The sequence below is a fragment of the Microcaecilia unicolor genome, chromosome 4 (assembly GCF_901765095.1).
Source record: "Microcaecilia unicolor chromosome 4, aMicUni1.1, whole genome shotgun sequence".
In the NCBI taxonomy this organism is placed as follows: domain Eukaryota; kingdom Metazoa; phylum Chordata; class Amphibia; order Gymnophiona; family Siphonopidae; genus Microcaecilia; species Microcaecilia unicolor.
This window is the reverse complement of record NC_044034.1, coordinates 262,103,766-262,123,483: the sequence shown is the minus strand read 5'-3', so window position 1 is coordinate 262,123,483 and position 19,718 is coordinate 262,103,766. Positions and strand designations below refer to the sequence as shown.

General features: G+C 44.4%; 1 protein-coding gene across 4 annotated transcripts in view; it reads right to left on the bottom strand.

Moving 5' to 3' along the window:
* The window catches only part of CCDC138 (coiled-coil domain containing 138), a 152,036-nt gene that overhangs the window by 95,905 nt on the left and 36,413 nt on the right, over positions 1 to 19,718 (bottom strand). For all 4 annotated transcript variants that reach the window (XM_030201476.1, XM_030201475.1, XM_030201474.1 and 1 more), the window contains exons 4-5: positions 16,281 to 16,393; positions 9,671 to 9,846 (exon numbers count right to left, since the gene is read on the bottom strand). In XM_030201476.1, coding sequence (XP_030057336.1) covers positions 9,671 to 9,846; positions 16,281 to 16,393 — 289 coding nt within the window. The remainder of the gene's footprint in view (positions 1 to 9,670; positions 9,847 to 16,280; positions 16,394 to 19,718) is intronic.

Genomic DNA, 19,718 nt, shown 5'->3' with positions numbered 1-19,718 from the left:
TGTGGGTAAGAGGAACCCGAATTATAGCTACGTCTTGCAAGGTTCCGCGTTAGGAGTTACGGATCAAGAAAGGGATCTGGGTGTCGTCGTCGATGATACGCTGAAACCTTCTGCTCAGTGTGCTGCTGCGGCTAGGAAAGTGAATAGAATGTTGGGTGTTATTAGGAAGGGTATGGAGTCCAGGTGTGCGGATGTTATAATGCCGTTGTATCGCTCCATGGTGCGACCGCACCTGGAGTATTGTGTTCAGTACTGGTCTCCGTATCTCAAAAAAGATATAGTAGAATTGGAAAAGGTACAGCGAAGGGCGACGAAAATGATAGTGGGGATGGGACGACTTTCCTATGAAGAGAGGCTGAGAAGGCTAGGGCTTTTTAGCTTGGAGAAGAGACGGCTGAGGGGAGATATGATAGAAGTGTATAAAATAATGAGTGGAATGGATCGGGTGGATGTGAAGCGACTGTTCACGCTATCCAAAATACTAGGACTAGAGGGCATGAGTTGAAGCTACAGTGTGGTAAATTTAAAACGAATCGGAGAAAATTTTTCTTCACCCAACGTGTAATTAGACTCTGGAATTCGTTGCCGGAGAACGTGGTACGGGCGGTTAGCTTGACGGAGTTTAAAAAGGGGTTAGATAGATTCCTAAAGGACAAGTCCATAGACCGCTATTAAATGGACTTGGAAAAATTCCGCATTTTTAGGTATAACTTGTCTGGAATGTTTTTACGTTTGGGGAGCGTGCCAGGTGCCCTTGACCTGGATTGGCCACTGTCGGTGACAGGATGCTGGGCTAGATGGACCTTTGGTCTTTCCCAGTATGGCACTACTTATGTACTTATGTACTTATCGGTTACTTGGAAATGTTCTTTCTGAATTACCATCAATAAAACTGTTGAAATCTTAAGGGGGGGGGGGGGAAGGGGGGGAAGAAAATGTAAAATGTTCTTGGAGAGCGAAGTTAGTATTTCTTTTTCCATGTGTGAGTGTGCAAAATGGAAGTTGTCTCTTCAATAAAATATATTTAAACATAAAGATATGTTCCTTAGCATCAGCAGCAGATGTAGTAAAGCAATCCAAAAGTAGCGAGGGAACCTGAAGCCCCCGCAGATAGCACCGAACCCTGAAAATGCAGGCGACAGAGTGGAGGCATCCAAAAGGTAATGGATGCCGCAAGCAAGCCCATGTTGCCGCCCCAGATAATTCCTCCATGGACACCAGAGGGGCTGCCACACCGGAAAGTACCATAACTAGGCAAGAAGAAGTCTGAAATCCAGCCAAACGTGCTGCACACACTAGAAAATACGCGGACGTGGAAGCCTCCTAGATCGAGTGAGCTTGCAGTATCTGTAGAGGTCCCGAGCAAAGGTGGAACTAATGAGCCGACCACTGGAGCTCGCCGGCCACTGTCAAAAAAGGACACGTGCACAGAGAATGCCTAACTCACAGGAAGACTCAAAGGTCAAGGGAGAAGAGAGGCAGAAAGCCGCTGAAGAGTAGGTGAGACTAAACAGACAGTCACCCTAGCCAAAGGAATCTGGAGGACCTCGACAGGCTTAAATACGGAAATCCACAACCCTGCCTGGGCAGATCCCTGGATCTGTAACTGAAACTAGAGTACCCCTAACTAGAGCCCCTGTATCGCTAAACAAGGCGAGTGGGAACCAAATGACAAAAATGTGCAGACACAGAGTCCTGGAGACCTTGCGACCTGACACCAAAGGTGTGAAGTCCAGATAAAACAAAAGTCTGTTGCAAAGGAGATCCAAACCAACCACTGTTCTATGCTTAAGCGGCCACCCAGGGATGCTAGTATAGTGAATGATGGGCTGGGATTGCCAAAGACATCAGCTTTGGAGATACCCGAAGCCAGACCGCCTAGCCATCTGCTCAACATGCCAGCATGGACTCTCCATTCGGCCACTTCGGGAGATGGTGACTGCCGGACTCCTGGAAGAAATCCAAAATCTGGGGCACCAGCCAAGGCATGCCGAAGCCGCCAAAAAGCTGCAGATAGCCACTTTCCAAGAGAGCCAAGAGAACTGACGAAGACAGCACTGGAGCCCCTTGCTGATAGTCCAAGAGGGAGGATGACCAACAGCTGAGAAAGAACCAACAAAGTGATTTGAGGAAGAATCTGGCAACTGGAAAAAAAAACACCCAAGAAAAAGGCCAGTACACTAGGACTAGGCAGTGAAGTAGAACCTGACTGGGGTGAGAATCCTTAGTCAATGAACCACCAGACGAAAGTCTTCCCTAAGGTTATGCTGAACTACCCTCCAGAATCCTCCAAAAATGTGAGGGAAACCACGGACTCTTGGAAAAATACCAATCCTAAATTCTGAAGAGGAGGAGCCTTTCAGGAGGAACTTGCAGACTCTCCTGATAGAAGAGACAAAAAGCAACCAAGCACAAGCTATGGAAGAATCTGCAATCCATGTCCATGGAAGAAGACTGCTCCCACTACCATGGCCATGAAAAATGTCCGTGGAGATGAGGAAAGTCTGAAGGACACGGCCACAAAATTGTGAATATCCCCCAAGGAAAGGAAACACAGAAATCTTCTGTGGGAAGGTGAAAGGGGAAAAAGAAAAGGCATTTGCATAAGAGACAAGGAGGTTATAAACACTCTTGGTATAGTAAAAATATTATAGACTACAAGGGTCCCAAAAGAAAAAGTCAACTCCTGTGACTTCCAAGGGAGGTGGAAGGAATGTCCTTCCTTTGGAACTCCACAGGAAATAGACTAACTGCCTGTGCCCAAAAGGCAGGAGGGGACAGTCTCAACTGTGTCAAAATGAAGAAGTGGTCACCAGGTGGCTAGAACCACCTGAAATGAAGGGGAAACCCTAGCGTGTAACACTGCAGAAGCATAGCCAAGCCACAATGAACGAAGGCCAGTTCAGTCTACTCCATCAGTAACTTAGAGGGGCGATCCACCATACTGAAACCTGAGGAGAGGCCTGAAACCCCACCCTGAAAGGCATGGAAAGCCCTGGTAGACCCCAAGTTGGAAGGTGAAACCTGCCTGACTTCATGAACTGCAAATTGCTTTAGCTGAAGCAGAAATCATGACAGAGATGTACACAGCCTGGAGCACCCGACCCCCCCCCCCCCCCCCCAACAGCAAAAAGTAGACTGAAAATATTCAGTGTAATCTTGAGTCTTGCTCTCCTGCAACCTCAGCGGTTGGGAAATACTAGGTCTGCACACAACTGCACTAGCCCAATTCCAAACCTATCCCCGAGGAGGAAACTTGGCAAAGGAGAATGAGGCAATGGTGAACTGGGCGTAAGGCAGATCTATCTCCTTGCTGAGAGGGCAAGACCTGGCCCGAGAGGCCTGCACATGAAAACTGGTCAGCAAGAATGTGCATTGGAGCTAAGTAGTATGAGTAATAGCCACAGCTAAGTGCTGCCGCAGAATCTGGCTGTTGGTACCATAGGACAGAATGGATGGCAAGCCACCGTGGAACAGAAATTATTAAGCCCGGACCTCTGGGCCCTCCAGTCGTACACGAGCAGCAAGAAGTTCCCTCTCTCCAGCGAAGAAGCCTGGTACAACTGCCAGCTGCCCAGTACTGGAGAAAAAAAAAAAAAAAAAAGAGGCAAAAAAATGCAATAGAAGCATGTCGAAACACAACAGCACTCTGCTAGCAGCAACACCGAAACAGAGAAGGCTGTTGAATTGTAAAAGCTGCAGCTAGTGCCAGTGAAGAATACCAGAGAACAATGCTACTGGAAAATGCAACCAAGCTAAACCATAGCCCAGTAGCAAAGAGACCGCTATCCTAAGTGGGCAAACACCTGATGCCAAGGCCAGTCAGAAAGGAGAGGGAATACATCATGCCTCTTAGGACAGAGAGGAAAACCTCAACATTGAAGAAAATCCACCAACAGGTTAATGCCAGCCACCTCCCAGAGATCCCATGTAGGACGTACAAATACAGAGGTGCATCCGGGGCAATGGAGGGTAAAAAACGGTGATAGCCACATGCAGCTGCAGTGGGAAACATACCCAGCTCTCCAGTTGCCCAGAATGCCGTTCTAAACAGCAGGCAACTCCTCCACTCAAAGAATTTTTTCTGCCACCAAAGAACTGACTGAACTCATACCAGTCCAGGATGGACCAGAGAGACATGTAAACAGGATCACAGCTGCAAACAAAGTGTCCCTTGGAAAGAAACAGCTACCCTGCCAAAGGCAAGAGAGACCAGACAAAGAAGAATGTCCCCCCACTGGCATGAAACACTGCACAGGTGGCCTACATCTGGGGTTTTTTTTTAAACTACGCGCATGCACCCAAGGAGGGAACTCAAAGTCCCTTACGTAAAGAAAAAAATAACATGATCCCATTACAAAGAACCACGCACTCGTGGGGAACTGCCTGAAGGTTGTTTGAGTGGTCCCACACAGGAACAATGAGAAAGCACTGTGGAATGAAAGGTAAAGGCAAGCGTACCACATGCAACAGAGAAAGCTATGACCCCAGTGTGAGTCTGGTCTGAGGAGGGACTGAGGAGATCCCAAAACTGAGCAGGTGGCCCGCAGTGCCCCGTGCCCCAAAAGGATCTAGGCAACTGCCTAGAGCATGCCATTGCAGGGGCAATGATGAACTAGGGCACCCCCTGATGAAGGGATGGACTGCTGGAGGCCATCAGGCACACTTAAGAAGAACTCACAAGCTCCCTAGGCAAATCCTCCTGCACAGAAACAGACTGCCCACAAGATCCGGTCAGAAAGAGGAGGGAAAAAAAAAAAACAAAAAAAACCTTCCTCGGAGCCCAAATGAATTCCTCTCCTCTGGAAGGCAAGGCTGAGAGGAGAAACCAAACCATAGGGGGAGTGACACAGAAGCCGCAGAGAACAGGCAATGTCAGAAATCTGCCCCGAAGAGCTTCCCTGCTACTGTTTGTGGTTTTTTTTTTTTTGTTTTTTTATTTTTAAATAACGGAGAACCGCAGTGGAGCAGAAAAGAGAAATGCGAAGGAGAAGGAAGCATATGCCCCACTGCTCAGAAAGCCCCCATAGCAACTGAATTGAGGAAGGAAGCAGGGTCGAGTCAGGCAATTGTCAGTAGCACTATCAACATAGCACAATGCTACCACTGTGAGAGCAGAGCTGAAATACCGCTGCCTGAAGATATTATTGCAGGAAACTGAAATAAAGTGAGGAAAAACCAACAATCATACCAGGATGCCAACGGGAGTGCTGGCTAATGCTTCAAGGCAGTCTGGGAAAACCGCTATCCTCTCTTTCACCAGCCCTGATACTGGAAGCACCAGTATCCCCCCCTGGAGCCCATATAGTGCAGAGTCTGAAAGCCCACAGCTGGGCTGAAAAGGTTTTTTTTTTTTTTTTTTTGAGGTAACATGGTATCAACACCTCATTGAGGAAGGAGAATGGAAGAAGGGCAGGAGAGGGCAGAAGGGTGGGGAAGAGATCTGAGGAGACCAGGTGTACCCCCTAAAGGTGGCACCGCTCAGCCGCACCCACCAAAGCTCTACTGAACTGGGACACCAAGAACAGGAGCTGTCAACAGATGAGACTAGGCGCTGGAGATAGAGAACACTGACTGACCAAGGTGAATTCCATCCTATAAACAGTAAAATTCAGCACTCTCTATTTCCACCTGCTGGTAGATGGTCACAACCCACAAGTTCCTGGATTCATCTGCTGCTGATACTAAGGATTAAGGCAGCACACAATCCCTCCCAGCTCCCACTTGTGTACCTTATCAATCCTGCTTTCTACAAGAAAACATCTATTACAGGTGAGAGAACACTGCTACCCTTTCTGGTACATAACTGATCGTTTAATTAAAGTTAGTACACTCCTTACCTTGCAAATATCAGTCTGGAATTCAGTTCCCATATTTAGTTGCTTTCAAATATTACAAGGCAATTTCTTGAATTCTTTTGGGATGCAAATACCTGCTCACTGCTGTGGCCAGATAGGTCAATATGAACTTAAGTACAGTGGAAGGCATAGACATAATGTATAACAAGCTCATTAAGATTTATAACATATTTTGTTTTATATTCTACAATAAATCATGTGGTTGTATCCAGATGACATCAGAAAAAAAACTGGCTATAACCAGGAATTACAAACTCACAAAAACAGTACATTCTGCAACACCTGGATACAATATATAAAATCTAAAATGCAATGGTAGCCAGATATGAGAGACAAATCTAGCCCTTCTCTATTAACATTTTTGGAACAAGTGTTTTTTAATTTGATGTCTGAAGTTCCTATAGTCACTGGCAGTTAATACCATGCAGGAAAAGTTCCCTATCAAGTTTCAAAGCCTGGAAAGAAAACAAGTTCTCCAATTGTTTAAGTCTTTTCTTACCCCATGAGGAGGGAAAAACAAACAAATTAGTGTTCCTAGAAGATCTAGGTACTGCAAGAATGAAATGTTTTGTCAAATAATAAGGTGCTAACCCATATAATACCTTGTATAAAAAGAAAAAAAAAAATCAAACAAAATTCTTGCAGGCATAGGAAGCCAGTGAGTTTTAACATAAAATGCTGAAATCCTATCAAACTTTTTCAAAAAATAAATTAAACGTAATGCTACACCTTGAATTGTTTGTAGGTTTTTTTTTCATTAATTGAGCGGGGCAACCCAGATATATTACATTACAGTAATCCAAAAGAATTAACAATAGTGCCTGCACAATTAAACAAAATTGTTTTCTCGAAATATTTATGAATGTGGCAAAGGTTACTCAAGTATAAACGCCCTTTGAATCAACATACAATACAGTTTTTGTATTCAGCTTTTACCAAATTTAGTTCTAAGCAGATTACATAAAGATTACTAGATCATACAGCAAGGATCATACATAAATATATTAGTTATTAACAATGCCCAAAACATGCTTTTGAAATAGGTAAGCTTTCATTGCTTTCTTCAAAAGATCAAAACTAAACAGAGATCTAATCGTGTCCGAAAATGACAACCAGAGGACAGCCGTTTGATAAGAAAATACTGTGAAATATTTTCCAAAAATGCACGCCCTTAGGGCTAGGAAAAGTTAACATATTAAAATGACATATAAAAGATGAGATCTTGTAAGTGGCTGTAAAGAAAATTTAGAATCTAAATATATTTCCAAAATTTTTACAGTTGAAGAAAATTGATATTCTTTTTAATTTATTGTAAAACTTGTATCATTAAGAGCAGATTATTAAAGAATAACAATTTTTGTCTCCTCCATATTTATTCATTCGATTTTGTAGCCCGTCCTATCAACTACACCCAGAACAAGTTACATGGTTTACATTCATAATATAAATACAATAAATACAACATATGATTACACATAGTACACACAAACATAAAAACAATTAAACCAATCTGCCAGCTTAACAATTAAACAGTCCATCAGAACTTATTAAAACAAGTGAGTTTTTACAAAGAAACTTAAAAGATCATTAATGGATCTCACCGCAGGAGGCAGCTTATTCCATAACCAACCCAATGAACAAGAAAAAGCTTGTGAATGAGCACATTCCAGCTGGAAGAATCTTGCAAAAGGTAAAAGAAAACGGCTCTCACACTGAGCGCGTAAGAACCAGTTGGTGTATATACTGGTATGTAAAAGCTAATACTAACATCTTAAAAATACACTGTTTACCGACAGAAAGCCAGTGTAAATGATAGAAAAGAGGGTGAAACATGATCACACAATGCCAATTTTCTAAAATATTGATAGCCTTTTGAATAGTAGAAATTTCCAAATTAACAGAAGATAGATCAGGGCTGAGAACTTATGTCATTGGCATAGCTATAAGGTATTTATTGCTTCTCTATTTCAAAGACGAGTGAGTGCATATAGAAGTGGAGATACGGGGGAGCTCTGCAGAGCACCTCATGGATTGCTCCACCACCCATCAGATAAACAGTTCTTCATTTTAACCCTGTAGGATTGTCGTTTAAAAAAAACAAACAAACAAACAAAAAAACAAACAAACCCTGAAACCAGTGATTCCCAATACTATCCAATATTTGCAAAAACAATATGGTCTACTAAATCAAAGACACTGGATAGGCCAAATTGAAGAACCAGTGCCTTTTAACCTTCACTAATGAACGAATATTATCCATCAAGGAACCTACTACTATTTTAGTAGTGAGTGATCTGAAACCAGATTGAGAAGTGTGTAATATGTTGTGACTGCAAATATTCAGTTAATTGAGAGGCACTAAGCCTTTAATAAGCTTTATGAAAAGAGGGATGGAGGCAACTGGTCTATAAATTAGATGTTAAATCACTAGGGGCTTCTTTTACAAAGCCACAACTAGTGATTCCCGCGCAGCAAATGAGAGGAAGCTCTAAGGAATTGAATGGGCTTCCTCTCATTTGTCATGCAGGAATTGCTAGAGCGGCTTTGTAAAAGAAGCCCTAGGTTCTTTACTATTCTTCACAATTGGTGTAATAATAATCTCTCCCAAGTCTGATGGAAACATGCCTAAAGATAACATTGTTGTGACCAGCCAAAATGTTGACATCTAAAATTCAGGGAAGCAGCTTTCAAAATAGATGGAGGGCAATTATCCAATACGCAGCAAGATTTGGCATGTTTTGGGTACAGAGCATTAACCTGGGAACACTCAAGAGGAGAAAATTCAGACCAGATTTTATCTGCTGATATTGAGAGAAGATTAGATAATGGTGCTTCCAACTGGGAAAGACCGATACCTATTAGAGCCCAGCTTGATAGTAGTAATACTTTCGAGCAAAAATACTCAGCTGTGAAGCAGAGGGCACTTCCTTCTCAGAAAAATTCAAGCAAACCCTAATATCTGTAAGACTCGAAACAATTTTAAATAAAGCTTTAGTATCAAAGACATCCACTCCTATTAACGTTGGTTAGTAAGCCTTTCTTTTGGTTCGAAAAGCTGTTTTATACTCTTTAATTGCATATCTCCAGTTATCTCTATTGGCTGCAGAAGTGTTCTTCAGTCACACATGTTCCAATTTTCTACAGTGTCACTTCAACTGTAAGAGCTCTTCATCTAGCCACTTATCAGAATTCTGTATCAGTTTAGTCATAAGACTGTTAAGGGCTATATTATCTAAAAATCTCTGAACTTAAAATGTGACCATTGTTTCAAATTTTTTTTTTATAGAATCTGGTACTTTTATTATCAGAATCAAAATTGGACCAAAAAATTGTTTGATCTATCGGCCCTCTAGAAAAATAGCAAGTTTTTTGTCTTTCCTTTTTACTTCGAAACGGTTTCTAATTAATATTGAACAAATATAAATGTAAAGTCACAAAAGATTAAAATACAGTAGTACTCTCTACAACCACCTCAAAACTATTTATACAGCTGAAACAAATGGTTCTTTTACTGAATCTCAGGGTAGATCATTCCCTAGAAATGATTGTACAGCCAAAATTATAGAAAAGAAGAATTAATGCTCATGTTCCTTAGTTTGAAGAGCAGATTGGCACAACATTGACGATTCAAGAGAAATTCAAAAGAGATTAAAAAAATGCAAAGAAAACAAGAATACAATAATAAATTTTTAAGTAATATTGAAGGTATCTACATATTATATTCTCAGAATGGTATTACTTCTTATAAGCATGTTAAAACTGTGACTGACTAGTACATGGTGCCTGTTACATGCTCACATAGCAGCTCCTACCTGGAGTTTTTGGTTTATCAGAAGCAACTCATCATATATGCTGCTCACATCAGAAGGCACACTGCTGCGAGCGCCCTGCCTTTTTGATTTCTTCTTTATCCTCAATGGACTGTTTTCAGTAGAATGCTCAGTACACGTTACAGTGTTTGCAGCCAAATGGGATGGCAAAGTGACGTCTTTGAAATAAGGAAATAGTGTTGAAAATGGTACAGCCTCATTTTTTTTTACACAGATGCAAAAAAATCCATATGGGACAGCAAATTAAGCTCACAGTCTCTATAGCGAAGATACTTACCTGTAGCAGGTATTCTCTGAGGACAGCAGGCTGGTTGTTCTCACATGTGGGTCGACGTCTGTGTCGGCCCAGAAACCGCAAAATTTTCACTAGCAAAATTTAAAAGTTTTGCCAGAGTCTTCTGGCGCACATGCAGCACGCACCCCGCATGCGTGGACGACTTCTCTCCCGTCACATGAGCGTGCCTCCTCAGTTTAATCAAAAAGCATAAATACAAACAAACAACAACTCCAAAAGGGAAGGTGGGAGGGTTTGTGAGAACAATCAGCCTGCTGTCCTCGGAGAATACCTGCTATAGGTAAGTATCTTTTCTTTCTCCGAGGACAAGCAGGCTGCTTGTTCTCACATGTGGGGTATCTCTAGCAACCAGGCTCACTCAAAACAATGAACATTGGTCAATTGGGCCCCACAACGGCGAGGACATAACTTAGATTGACCTGAAACCATAAACAACTAACAGCCTGGAACAGAACAAAAATTGGTCTAGGGGGGTGGAGTTGGATTCTAAACCCCAAACAGATTCTGTAGCACTGACTGCCCAAACCGACTGTCGCATCGGGTATCCTGCTGAAGGCAGTAGTGAGATGTGAATGTGTGGACTGATGACCATGTTGCAGCCTTGCAAATCTCCTCAATGGAGGCTGACTTTAAGTGAGCCACTGACGCAGCCATGGCTCTAACATTATGAGCCGTGACATGGACCTCCAGAGTCAGCCCAGCTTGGGCGTAAGTGAAGGACATGCAATCTGCTGGCCAATTGGAGATTGTGCATTTTCCGATGGTGACTCCCCTCCTGTTGGGGTCAAAAGAAACAAACAACTGGACGAACTGTCTGAAGGGCTTCGTCCACTCCACGTAAAAGGTCAATGCTCTCTTGCAGTCCAGGGTATGCAAACTGCTTTCGCTAGGGCGGGTATGAGAACGGAGAAAAACAAGAAAAACTGTTGGCAACACAAATGACTGGTTCAGATGGAACTCCGACCATCTTAGGCAGGAATGAATTTAGGGTGAGTGCGGAGGACTACTCTGTTGTGATGAAACTTAATATAAGGTGCATGCACTACTAAGGCCTGAAGCTCACTGAACCTACGAGCTGAAGTAACAGCCACCAAGAAAATGACCTTCCAGGTCAAGTACTTCAGATGGCAGGAATTCAGTGGCTCAAAAGGAGCTTTCATCAGCTGGGTGAGAACGACATTGAGATTCCATGACACTGGTGGAGGTTTAACTGGGGGCTTTGACAAAAGCAAACCTCTCATGAAGCAAACTACTAAGGGCTGTCCAGAGATAGGCTTATCCTCTACATGGCGATGATAAGCACTAATCGCACTAAGGTGAACTCTCACGGAGGTGGTCGTAAGACCAGACTCTGATAAGTGTAGAAGGTATTCAAGCAGAGTCCATGTAGGACAAGAAAAAAGATCTAGGGCCTTGCTGTCACACCAGACGGCAATCTTCCTCCATTTGAAAGAGTAACACTTTTTTGTGCAATCTTTCCTGGAAGCAAGCAAGACTCAGGAGACACCCTCAGAAAGACCTAAAGAGGCAATTTCGAAGCTCTCAACATCCAGGCCGTGACAGCCAGAGATTGGAGGTTTGTATGTAGAAGTGACCCCTCGTTCTGGGTGATGAGGGTCGGAAAACAATCCAATCTCCACGGTTTCTCGGAGGACAACTCCAGAAGAAGAGGGAACCAAATCTGATGGGGCCAAGAGGGCGCAATCAGAATCATGGTTCCACGGTCTTGCTTGAGTTTCAGCAAAGTCTTCCCTACTATAGGTATGGGAGGATATGCATATAGAAGGCCTGCTCCCCAATGTAGGAGAAAGGCATCTGACGCTAGTCTGTCGTGGGCCTGAAGTCTGGAACAGAACTGAGGGACCTTGTGATTGATCTGAGTGGCAAAAAAATCCACCAAGGGGGTGCCCCACGCTCGGAAGATCTTGTGGATTACTCCCATGTTCAGTGACCAATTGTGAGGTTGTATTATCCTGCTCAGTCTGTTGGCCAGACTGCTGTTTACGCCTGTCAGATAAGTGGCTTGGAGAAACATGCCATGACAGCACGCCCAAAGCCACCTCTGAAAGGCTTCCTGACACAGAGGGCGAGATTCGGTGCCCCCCCTGCTTCTTGGTGTAATACATAGCAACCTGATTGTCTGTCTGAATTAAAATGATTTGGTTTGACAGCCGATCTCTGAAAGCCTTTAGAGTGTTCCAAATCGCTTGCAGTTCCAGGAGGTTGATCTGAAGATCTTTTTCCTGAAAGGACCAAGCCCCTTGAGTGTGAAGCCCATCTACATGAGCTCCCCACCCCAAGAGGGATGCATCCATCATCATCACTTTCTGTGACTGAGGAATTTGGAATGGACGTCCCAAGGTCAAATTGGATCGAATCATCCAGCACTGAAGGGAATTCTGAAAGTCGGTGGGCAGTTGGATTACATCCTCTAGATCCCCCGCAGTTTGATACCACTGGGAAGCTAGGGTCCATTGAGCTGATCTCATATGTAGACGTGCCATGGGAGTTACATGAACTGTGGAGGCCATGTGCCCCAGAAGTCTCAACATCTGCCGAGCTGTGATCTGTTGAGACGCTCGAACCATGCACACCAGGGACAGGAGGTTGTCTGCCCTGGCGTCGGGAAGATAAGCTCGAGCTGTCTTTGTGTTCAACAGAGCTCCAATTAATTCCAACTTCTGAACTGGGGTGAGATGGGACTTGGAGTAACTGATCACGAAACCCAGTAGCTCTAGCACCTGAATTGTCATTCGCATGGACTGTAGAGCGCCTGCTTCCGAGATGCTCTTCACCAGCCAATCATCGAGATAAGGGAACACTGCACTCCCAGTCTGCATAACGATGCTGCTACTACCGCCAGACACTTTGTAAACACTCTGGGCGCAGATGCCAGACCAAAAGGGAATACACGGTACTGAAAGTGCTGTTCCCAGCCGAAACCGAAGATACTTCCTGTGAGCTGGAAGTATCGAGATGTGTGTGTAAGCATCCTTTAAGTCCAGAGAGCATAGCCAAACGTTCTCCTGAATCATGGGAAGAATGATGCCCAGGGAAACCATCCTGAACTTTTCTCGAACCAGAAATGAGTTCAGGCCCCACAGGTCTAGGATGGGACGCATCCCCCCTGTCTTTTTCTGAATAAGGAAGTACCTGGAATAGAATCCCAACCCTTCTTCCCCTAGTGCAACGGGTTCGACTGCTTGAGCCTTTAGAAGGGCAGAGAGTTCCTCTGCAAGCACCTATTTGTGCTGGGAGCTGTAAGAATGAGCTCCCGGTGGGCAATTTGGAGGTTTGGATTCCAGATTGAGGGTGTATCCTAACCGGACTATTTGAAGAGCCCACCAGTCGGAGGTTATGAGAGACCACCTTTGCTAAAAAAATATCAACCTCCCACCAACCGGCAAGTTTTCCGGTACAGACACTTTTATTGAGGCTATGCTTAACTGGAGCCAGTCAAAAGCCCGCCCCTTGCTTTTGCTGGGGAGCAGTATGGGCCTTAGATGCACGCTGTTGACGAGAACGAGCATGCTGGGGCTGAGCCTGGGCAGGCTGCCGAGAAGCAGGAGTGTACCTACAACTAGCATAGGAATAGGGAGTACTCCTCTTCCCTCCAAAATACGTCCTAAATGAGGAGGCAGTAGCAGAAGGCGCCCGGTGGGAGAGAGAATCCATAGCATCATTATGCTTCTTGATCTGATCAACAAGATCCTCTACTTTTTCACCAAAAAGGTTGTCCCTCCAGCAAGGAACGTCCACCATTCGCTGCTGGACAGAATGATCCAGGTCAGACACGCAGCCATGAGAGTCTGCGCATCACTATACCCTGAGCAGCGATCCTGGATGCTACATCAAGTGTCAAATGTACCCCTGGCCAGGAACTTTCGACACGCCTTCTGCTGCCTGACCACCTGGCGAAAAGGCTCGGCCAGCTCCGTAGGGAGTGCATCAGCCAAACTCAACAGTTGCAGTATCGAGTCCCGCAAGTGCATGCTTGTAAAGAGCTGGTATGACAATCTTGGTGGCGAGCATAGCGGCCTGATACATCTTCCTCCCAAAAGAATCAAGAGTTCTAGCCTCTCTGCCTGGGGGCACCGAAGCATAGTCTCTAGAACTCCTGGCTCTTTTGAGGGCAGAGTCCACCACCATGGAATTGTGGGATAACTGAGACCTCATCAATCCAGGTTCACAATGGATCCGATACTGGGCTTCAGCTTTCTTTGGGACCACAGGGCAAGCAGAGGGGCCGACCAGTTTCGCATAAGGGTTTCCTTCAGAACCTTATGCAGAGGAACTGTCACGGCCTGTTTAGGTGGAGAAGAATAATCCAGGACCTCGAGCATCTCAGTCCTGGGCTCATCCTCAACCTCCACAGGGAAGGGAATAACCGTAGCCATTTCCTGGACAAAAGAGGAAAAGGACAGACTCTCCGGTGGAGATAGTCTCCTCTCTGGCGGAGGGGAAGGATCAGAGGGAATCCCAAAGGACTCATCAGAAGAAAAGTACCTGGTATCTTCCTCTGACTCCCACGAACGCTCCTGCTCAGTGTCGGATAAAACCTGTGTTAAGGTACTTCGACACTGAACCGGCCTTGATGCCGAGGAACGATGTCCTCTATGGCGATCTCGAGAGGCCGACGCCCGGTCCGACTGTGGCGAAGCTCCCTCCACCGACGTTGAAGGAGAGTCGACCTGGGTGGCAGCCAACGCCGCAGTCGGGGACCTCACCAATGCCGCAGGCGGCATCGCGGTCGGGGACCTCACCGCAGGAGAAGGGCCAGACACTGCTGCTGCAGCAGGTACAGAAGGCGCAAGCACCACAGACACCGAAACTGACTGTCGTAGCAGTCCCTCCAGAAGTTCTGGAAACAAGGCCCGGATGCACTCGTCGAGAGTCGCCATCGGAGAAGGCTGCGGGGTCAGTGGAACAGGCGGTGTCAGAATCCATGGAGGCTCAGGAGCAGGTACCGGGCTGCTAGGAGATCGACGCATCGGCACTTTCTGTATCTAGGGGGAGCGATCCTCTCAGTGCTTACGTTTCTTGGGTGCCGACTCTCTCAACGCCACGGAGCTCCCGGTACCGCGTGTCGAAGGAGAACGATGACGGTGCTTCTTCACCGACGCTCGTCGAGACTCCTCGGCACCGATAAGGAGGACATTGAATCCTCACATCTCTTCGGGGCCAGGTCCAACGAAGCTCGGTCTCGGGGGGGCCTGCATAACAGGAGGCCTCAAGGCAGGTGCAGACCCACTCGACGCCTCACTGCTCCCAGTGCAAGTTGGTGTCTCAGCAGCCATTACCTCTCTTCCCGACGTTGATGCTCCTTTCAATGTCAACGCCGACCTCGGTACAGATGTCGAAGGACAGGACCAAGCCCCAAAAAGCCTTTCTCGTTGGGCTTCTTGAGACGCTTGAGTCCATTTCTTCATACGAAGACACAGACTACAAGCGGCTGGGCTATGGTCGGGCCCAAGGCACTGGATACACCAGGCGTGGGTATCGGTACCTGAGATGGTCTGGCTGCACTGCATACAACGCTTGAAGCCACTGGGTGTCTTCGATGACGTGGAAGGAAAAACGGCTTCGGCGAAATCAAACAACGCGATTGCGTCAAAAAAGAGAAGGGCACAAAAAGGGAGAAAACCCAACCGCATGGTCTAAAGGCCGGATGTGTCGAAAAGAAAGTAAACTTAAAATAGAGAAAAAAATACTAAAAATAATACAGGAATACTTTTTTTTTTTTTAAAGAAAATGACTAAAATAATAAAGAAATAAAACAAATAGTCGTCAGACTCTGTTCCTGGGCCAAAAACAAGGAGAGCAGAAAAAAATCCTGTCACATCGTCACGGACAAAAAAGAACTGAGGAAGTCGTCCGCGCATGCACGATGCATGCGCACCAGAAGACTCTGGCAAAACTTTTAAATCTTGCTAGTGAAAATTTGCCATTTCCTGGGCCGACGCGGAATTTGACCCACATGTGAGAACAAGCAGCCTGCTTGTCCTCAGAGAAACATTTTTTCATAATTGACCTTAGCAAAAAATGCTAAAAAAAGTGTCAGAAAAAATAAGAAACAAGAATCATACAACTAGAAATCAAGAATCAATGTTACATCTACATTACTATTTCCCAGACTATACAATTCACATCTGTATGTTAAAGATACAACAGCTTTCAGAAATCAAACAGAAAACTCCTAAATAAATCAAGACGGTCTTTATATTCAGATTAGGCACAGAGATATGTTTCATATAACTATGGCATTTCTTTGGAGTGGATATCAAGTATCAATCTTACCTGTTTCTGTATTGACCTGTGTCCATGTATCATGGACTTTGTCTGTTCTATAGTCAAAGTCAACTGACCCATTGCCTGGATCTCTCTTATTCAAATCCATCCTTTTCTGAATACTGAAAATAAATAGAAATCAAATCAAAAATGTAGCTCACCCTGATTGGTCAAGATCCCTGTGTTCTCTGAAGCAATTATGCAGAAAACCAGCATCATAATGATCTAAAAGTTTCAAGCAACTTCTTTTGCTTGATTTATCTGTAGCTGCCTATCAACTTGGCTCAATACTGATCTGCAAAATAGAAGAAAATGCTATGCAACTGTGTATGCTCATGGTGTCTTTGCTCTATTGAGGCATGTTTCTAACAAGCTGCAACCCTCCCCACCCTTCAAAGAGTGGAAGAAGCAGATGCTGGGCCAAAAAAGCGATACTGCACACCTGTAACAGATGTGCTCCATGGACAGCAGGATACTGCAGCCACACATGTAGTGGGTGATATCATAGTTGACAGTGATCGGCCCTTGTCACATCACTCAGAAGTCTCTCAAAAGAGGCTTCTGAGCTTGTCCAGTAGTTCCCGTCCTTATTGAGTGTCTTTTATAGTTCAGAGCAGGTTCAACAAAGGGAAGGGAAGGGTGGGATTGCGTGACTCTTGTAACAGATGTTCTCTGTGGACAGCAAGATACAAGTGTGCAACATTACTTTCTCCATGAACCAGCAGGATGCACAATAGTCACACACATGAAGATTCACAAGCTGAGGGTTGCCTGATGTGATTAGTAAACCTGCAACCTGATATAGCAAGGAAGAGGAGGCAAGTTGAAGCTAATAAACAGCAGCAGAATTTATTATAGCATTAGCAAATGAACAATCAGAAAACAAAGGTTGATCAATACAATAATGTTTCACAAACGTGTGAAGTTAAGACCATGTGGCTGCCTGGCAAATGTCTGTGATCGAGGCAGAATATAAATGTGCCAGAACTGTAGACATGGCACTGAGTTTATGAGCAGTAATTCTTGGTGGATTTGGAATAGAATGCAAATAACAGTAAACAATAGTGTCAGCTAAACAATTAAGAGACCTCTTTGAAACACGTAAACCTAGATTATTGGGATTTATTGAAAGAAATAGTTGTGACGGTCGATTCGGTTTTGAAGTTCTTTGAAGACAGATCTGAAGAGCTCTTCCACAGTCTAAAAAGTGTAGTTTACTTTGATGTGGAGTGGAGTGTGGAGAAGAAGATAGGGATGATAATAAATGAGTGCTTGTAGTTCGCTAATTCATCTTGATGATGTAATAGCCCCCAAAAAGAGTGTCTTCCAGGTGAGAAAGTTTAGGCATGAGGACAACACCTCTTCAAAAAGGAGGACGATTTAAGCTTTGCAGAACTAGATTCAAATTTCAATGAGGAAAAGGGTGCTTCAGAGGTAGTTTGGTGTTGAGAAGACCTCTCAAAAATCTGGATACAATAAGATGCTGCAAGACTGATTGAGGAGATCCTTCATGAAAAGAGCTTATTGTACTCAGATGAGAACAAACTGAAGCATAATTGAGACCAGAGTCTGAGAGGTGAAGCAGGTATTATAATAAATAAGATTCAGAACACGTAAAGGGATCCTGAGAATTAGAGAACACCAGTCTGAATAGCGTAGGCCTCTCTCGTGGACAGTTTTCTGGATTAAAGAAGAACAGATTCCACTGCTGTTGATAAATTTAAAGATCTGAACAATCTCTATTCAGTTTCCAAGTGGTTAGGGCTAGTGAGTAGATGTTTGGGTGAAATGTGGTCTTGAGTGATGAGGTGTTGAAACAGAGGTAGATGAAAGGGAGGTAGCTGGCCGAGTTGTTAAAGTGAAAACCAGGGTTGACAAGGCTATTAGGAGTTATTAGGAGAATTTGAACTTTGCGCTGGCAAGTTTTTTTTGAAGAATTTTTGATATCAAAAGAATCGGTGGGAATGCAAACAGAAGACCTGCTGACCAAGAAATGAGGAATGCATCTTTGGCTATGCTGATGCTGCTGGGATGATGAAAGCTGCTGGGATGACAAAAGCAGAACCTTTTGCATTTACAATGGAGATCTGATGCAAAGAGGTCTATAGCTGGGAGACCAAACTTCACTGTGATCTGTTCAAAACTCTGCTGCCCGTCTCATCTTCCGCCAGGGTCGCTTTACTCATACTACCCCTCTCCTCAAGACCCTTCACTGGCTCCCTATCCGTTTTCGCATCCTGTTCAAACTTCTTCTACTAACCTATAAATGTATTCACTCTGCTGCTCCCCAGTATCTCTCCACACTCGTCCTTCCCTACACCCCTTCCCGTGCACTCCGCTCCATGGATAAATCCTTCTTATCTGTTCCCTTCTCCACTACTGCCAACTCCAGACTTCGCGCCTTCTGTCTCGCTGCACCCTACGCCTGGAATAAGCTTCCTGAGCCCCTACGTCTTGCCCCGTCCTTGGCCACCTTTAAATCTAGACTGAAAGCCCACCTCTTTAACATTGCTTTTGACTCGTAACCACTTGTAACCACTCGCCTCCACCTACCCTCCTCTCTTCCTTCCCATTCACATTAATTGATTTGATTTGCTTACTTTATTTATTTTTTGTCTATTAGATTGTAAGCTCTTTGAGCAGGGACTGTCTTTCTTCTATGTTTGTGCAGCGCTGCGTATGCCTTGTAGCGCTATAGAAATGCTAAATAGTAGTAGTAGTAGTGGTAGATAGTGAGGTTGCGAGACAGTGACTGAGTGAGTCCGCCACAGCATTTCAGTTTACAGGGAGGTAAATAGCTGTGAAAAAGATGTTGCGAGACTGTGCGAAATGGCCAAATTTGAAATGTTTCCTGCCAAAGATGAAAAGATCCAGTTCTGCCTTGATTGTTTATGTAGGACATCGTGACTTGATATTTGTACTACTTGGTTGGAGTGCAAATACTTGGAGCGCTTTGTGCACTGCTCTTGAAATGTAAAACTAATAAGATGTTAAAAAAAAAGGGGGAATGAAAGGATATATTTGGGCAATTACATTAACCTGAACTGTAAGGTTTAAGGACATGTGCTCAGAACATAAAGACCAGATTTTTAACTTTAAAATGTTTATTTACAATACAGGTAATGCATTAATATTTAAAAGGAGGCAGTTTTTAGGGATCTTACACAAGGGAAATGTGCAACAAGATTAGAAAGTCTGAATTATAAATTAAACTGGATTAATAGTAACTCACTTTGATGAAGGCTGCTGGTTGGAGTGATGGAGATCTTTGCTGGAAAAGAAGTCTTTTTGTTGCAGAGTTGTTGCTGGAGCCTGGAGAGAGTCTTATCTTGGATGTGTGTGAAGTACAGCTATGTAGCGATGGAACTCTTCTTCAGTAACACCAGCTGGGATGTCAATAACCTCTTCATCTGCCTCGTTTGCAACAGCTGCATCTGTTTCGTCCCT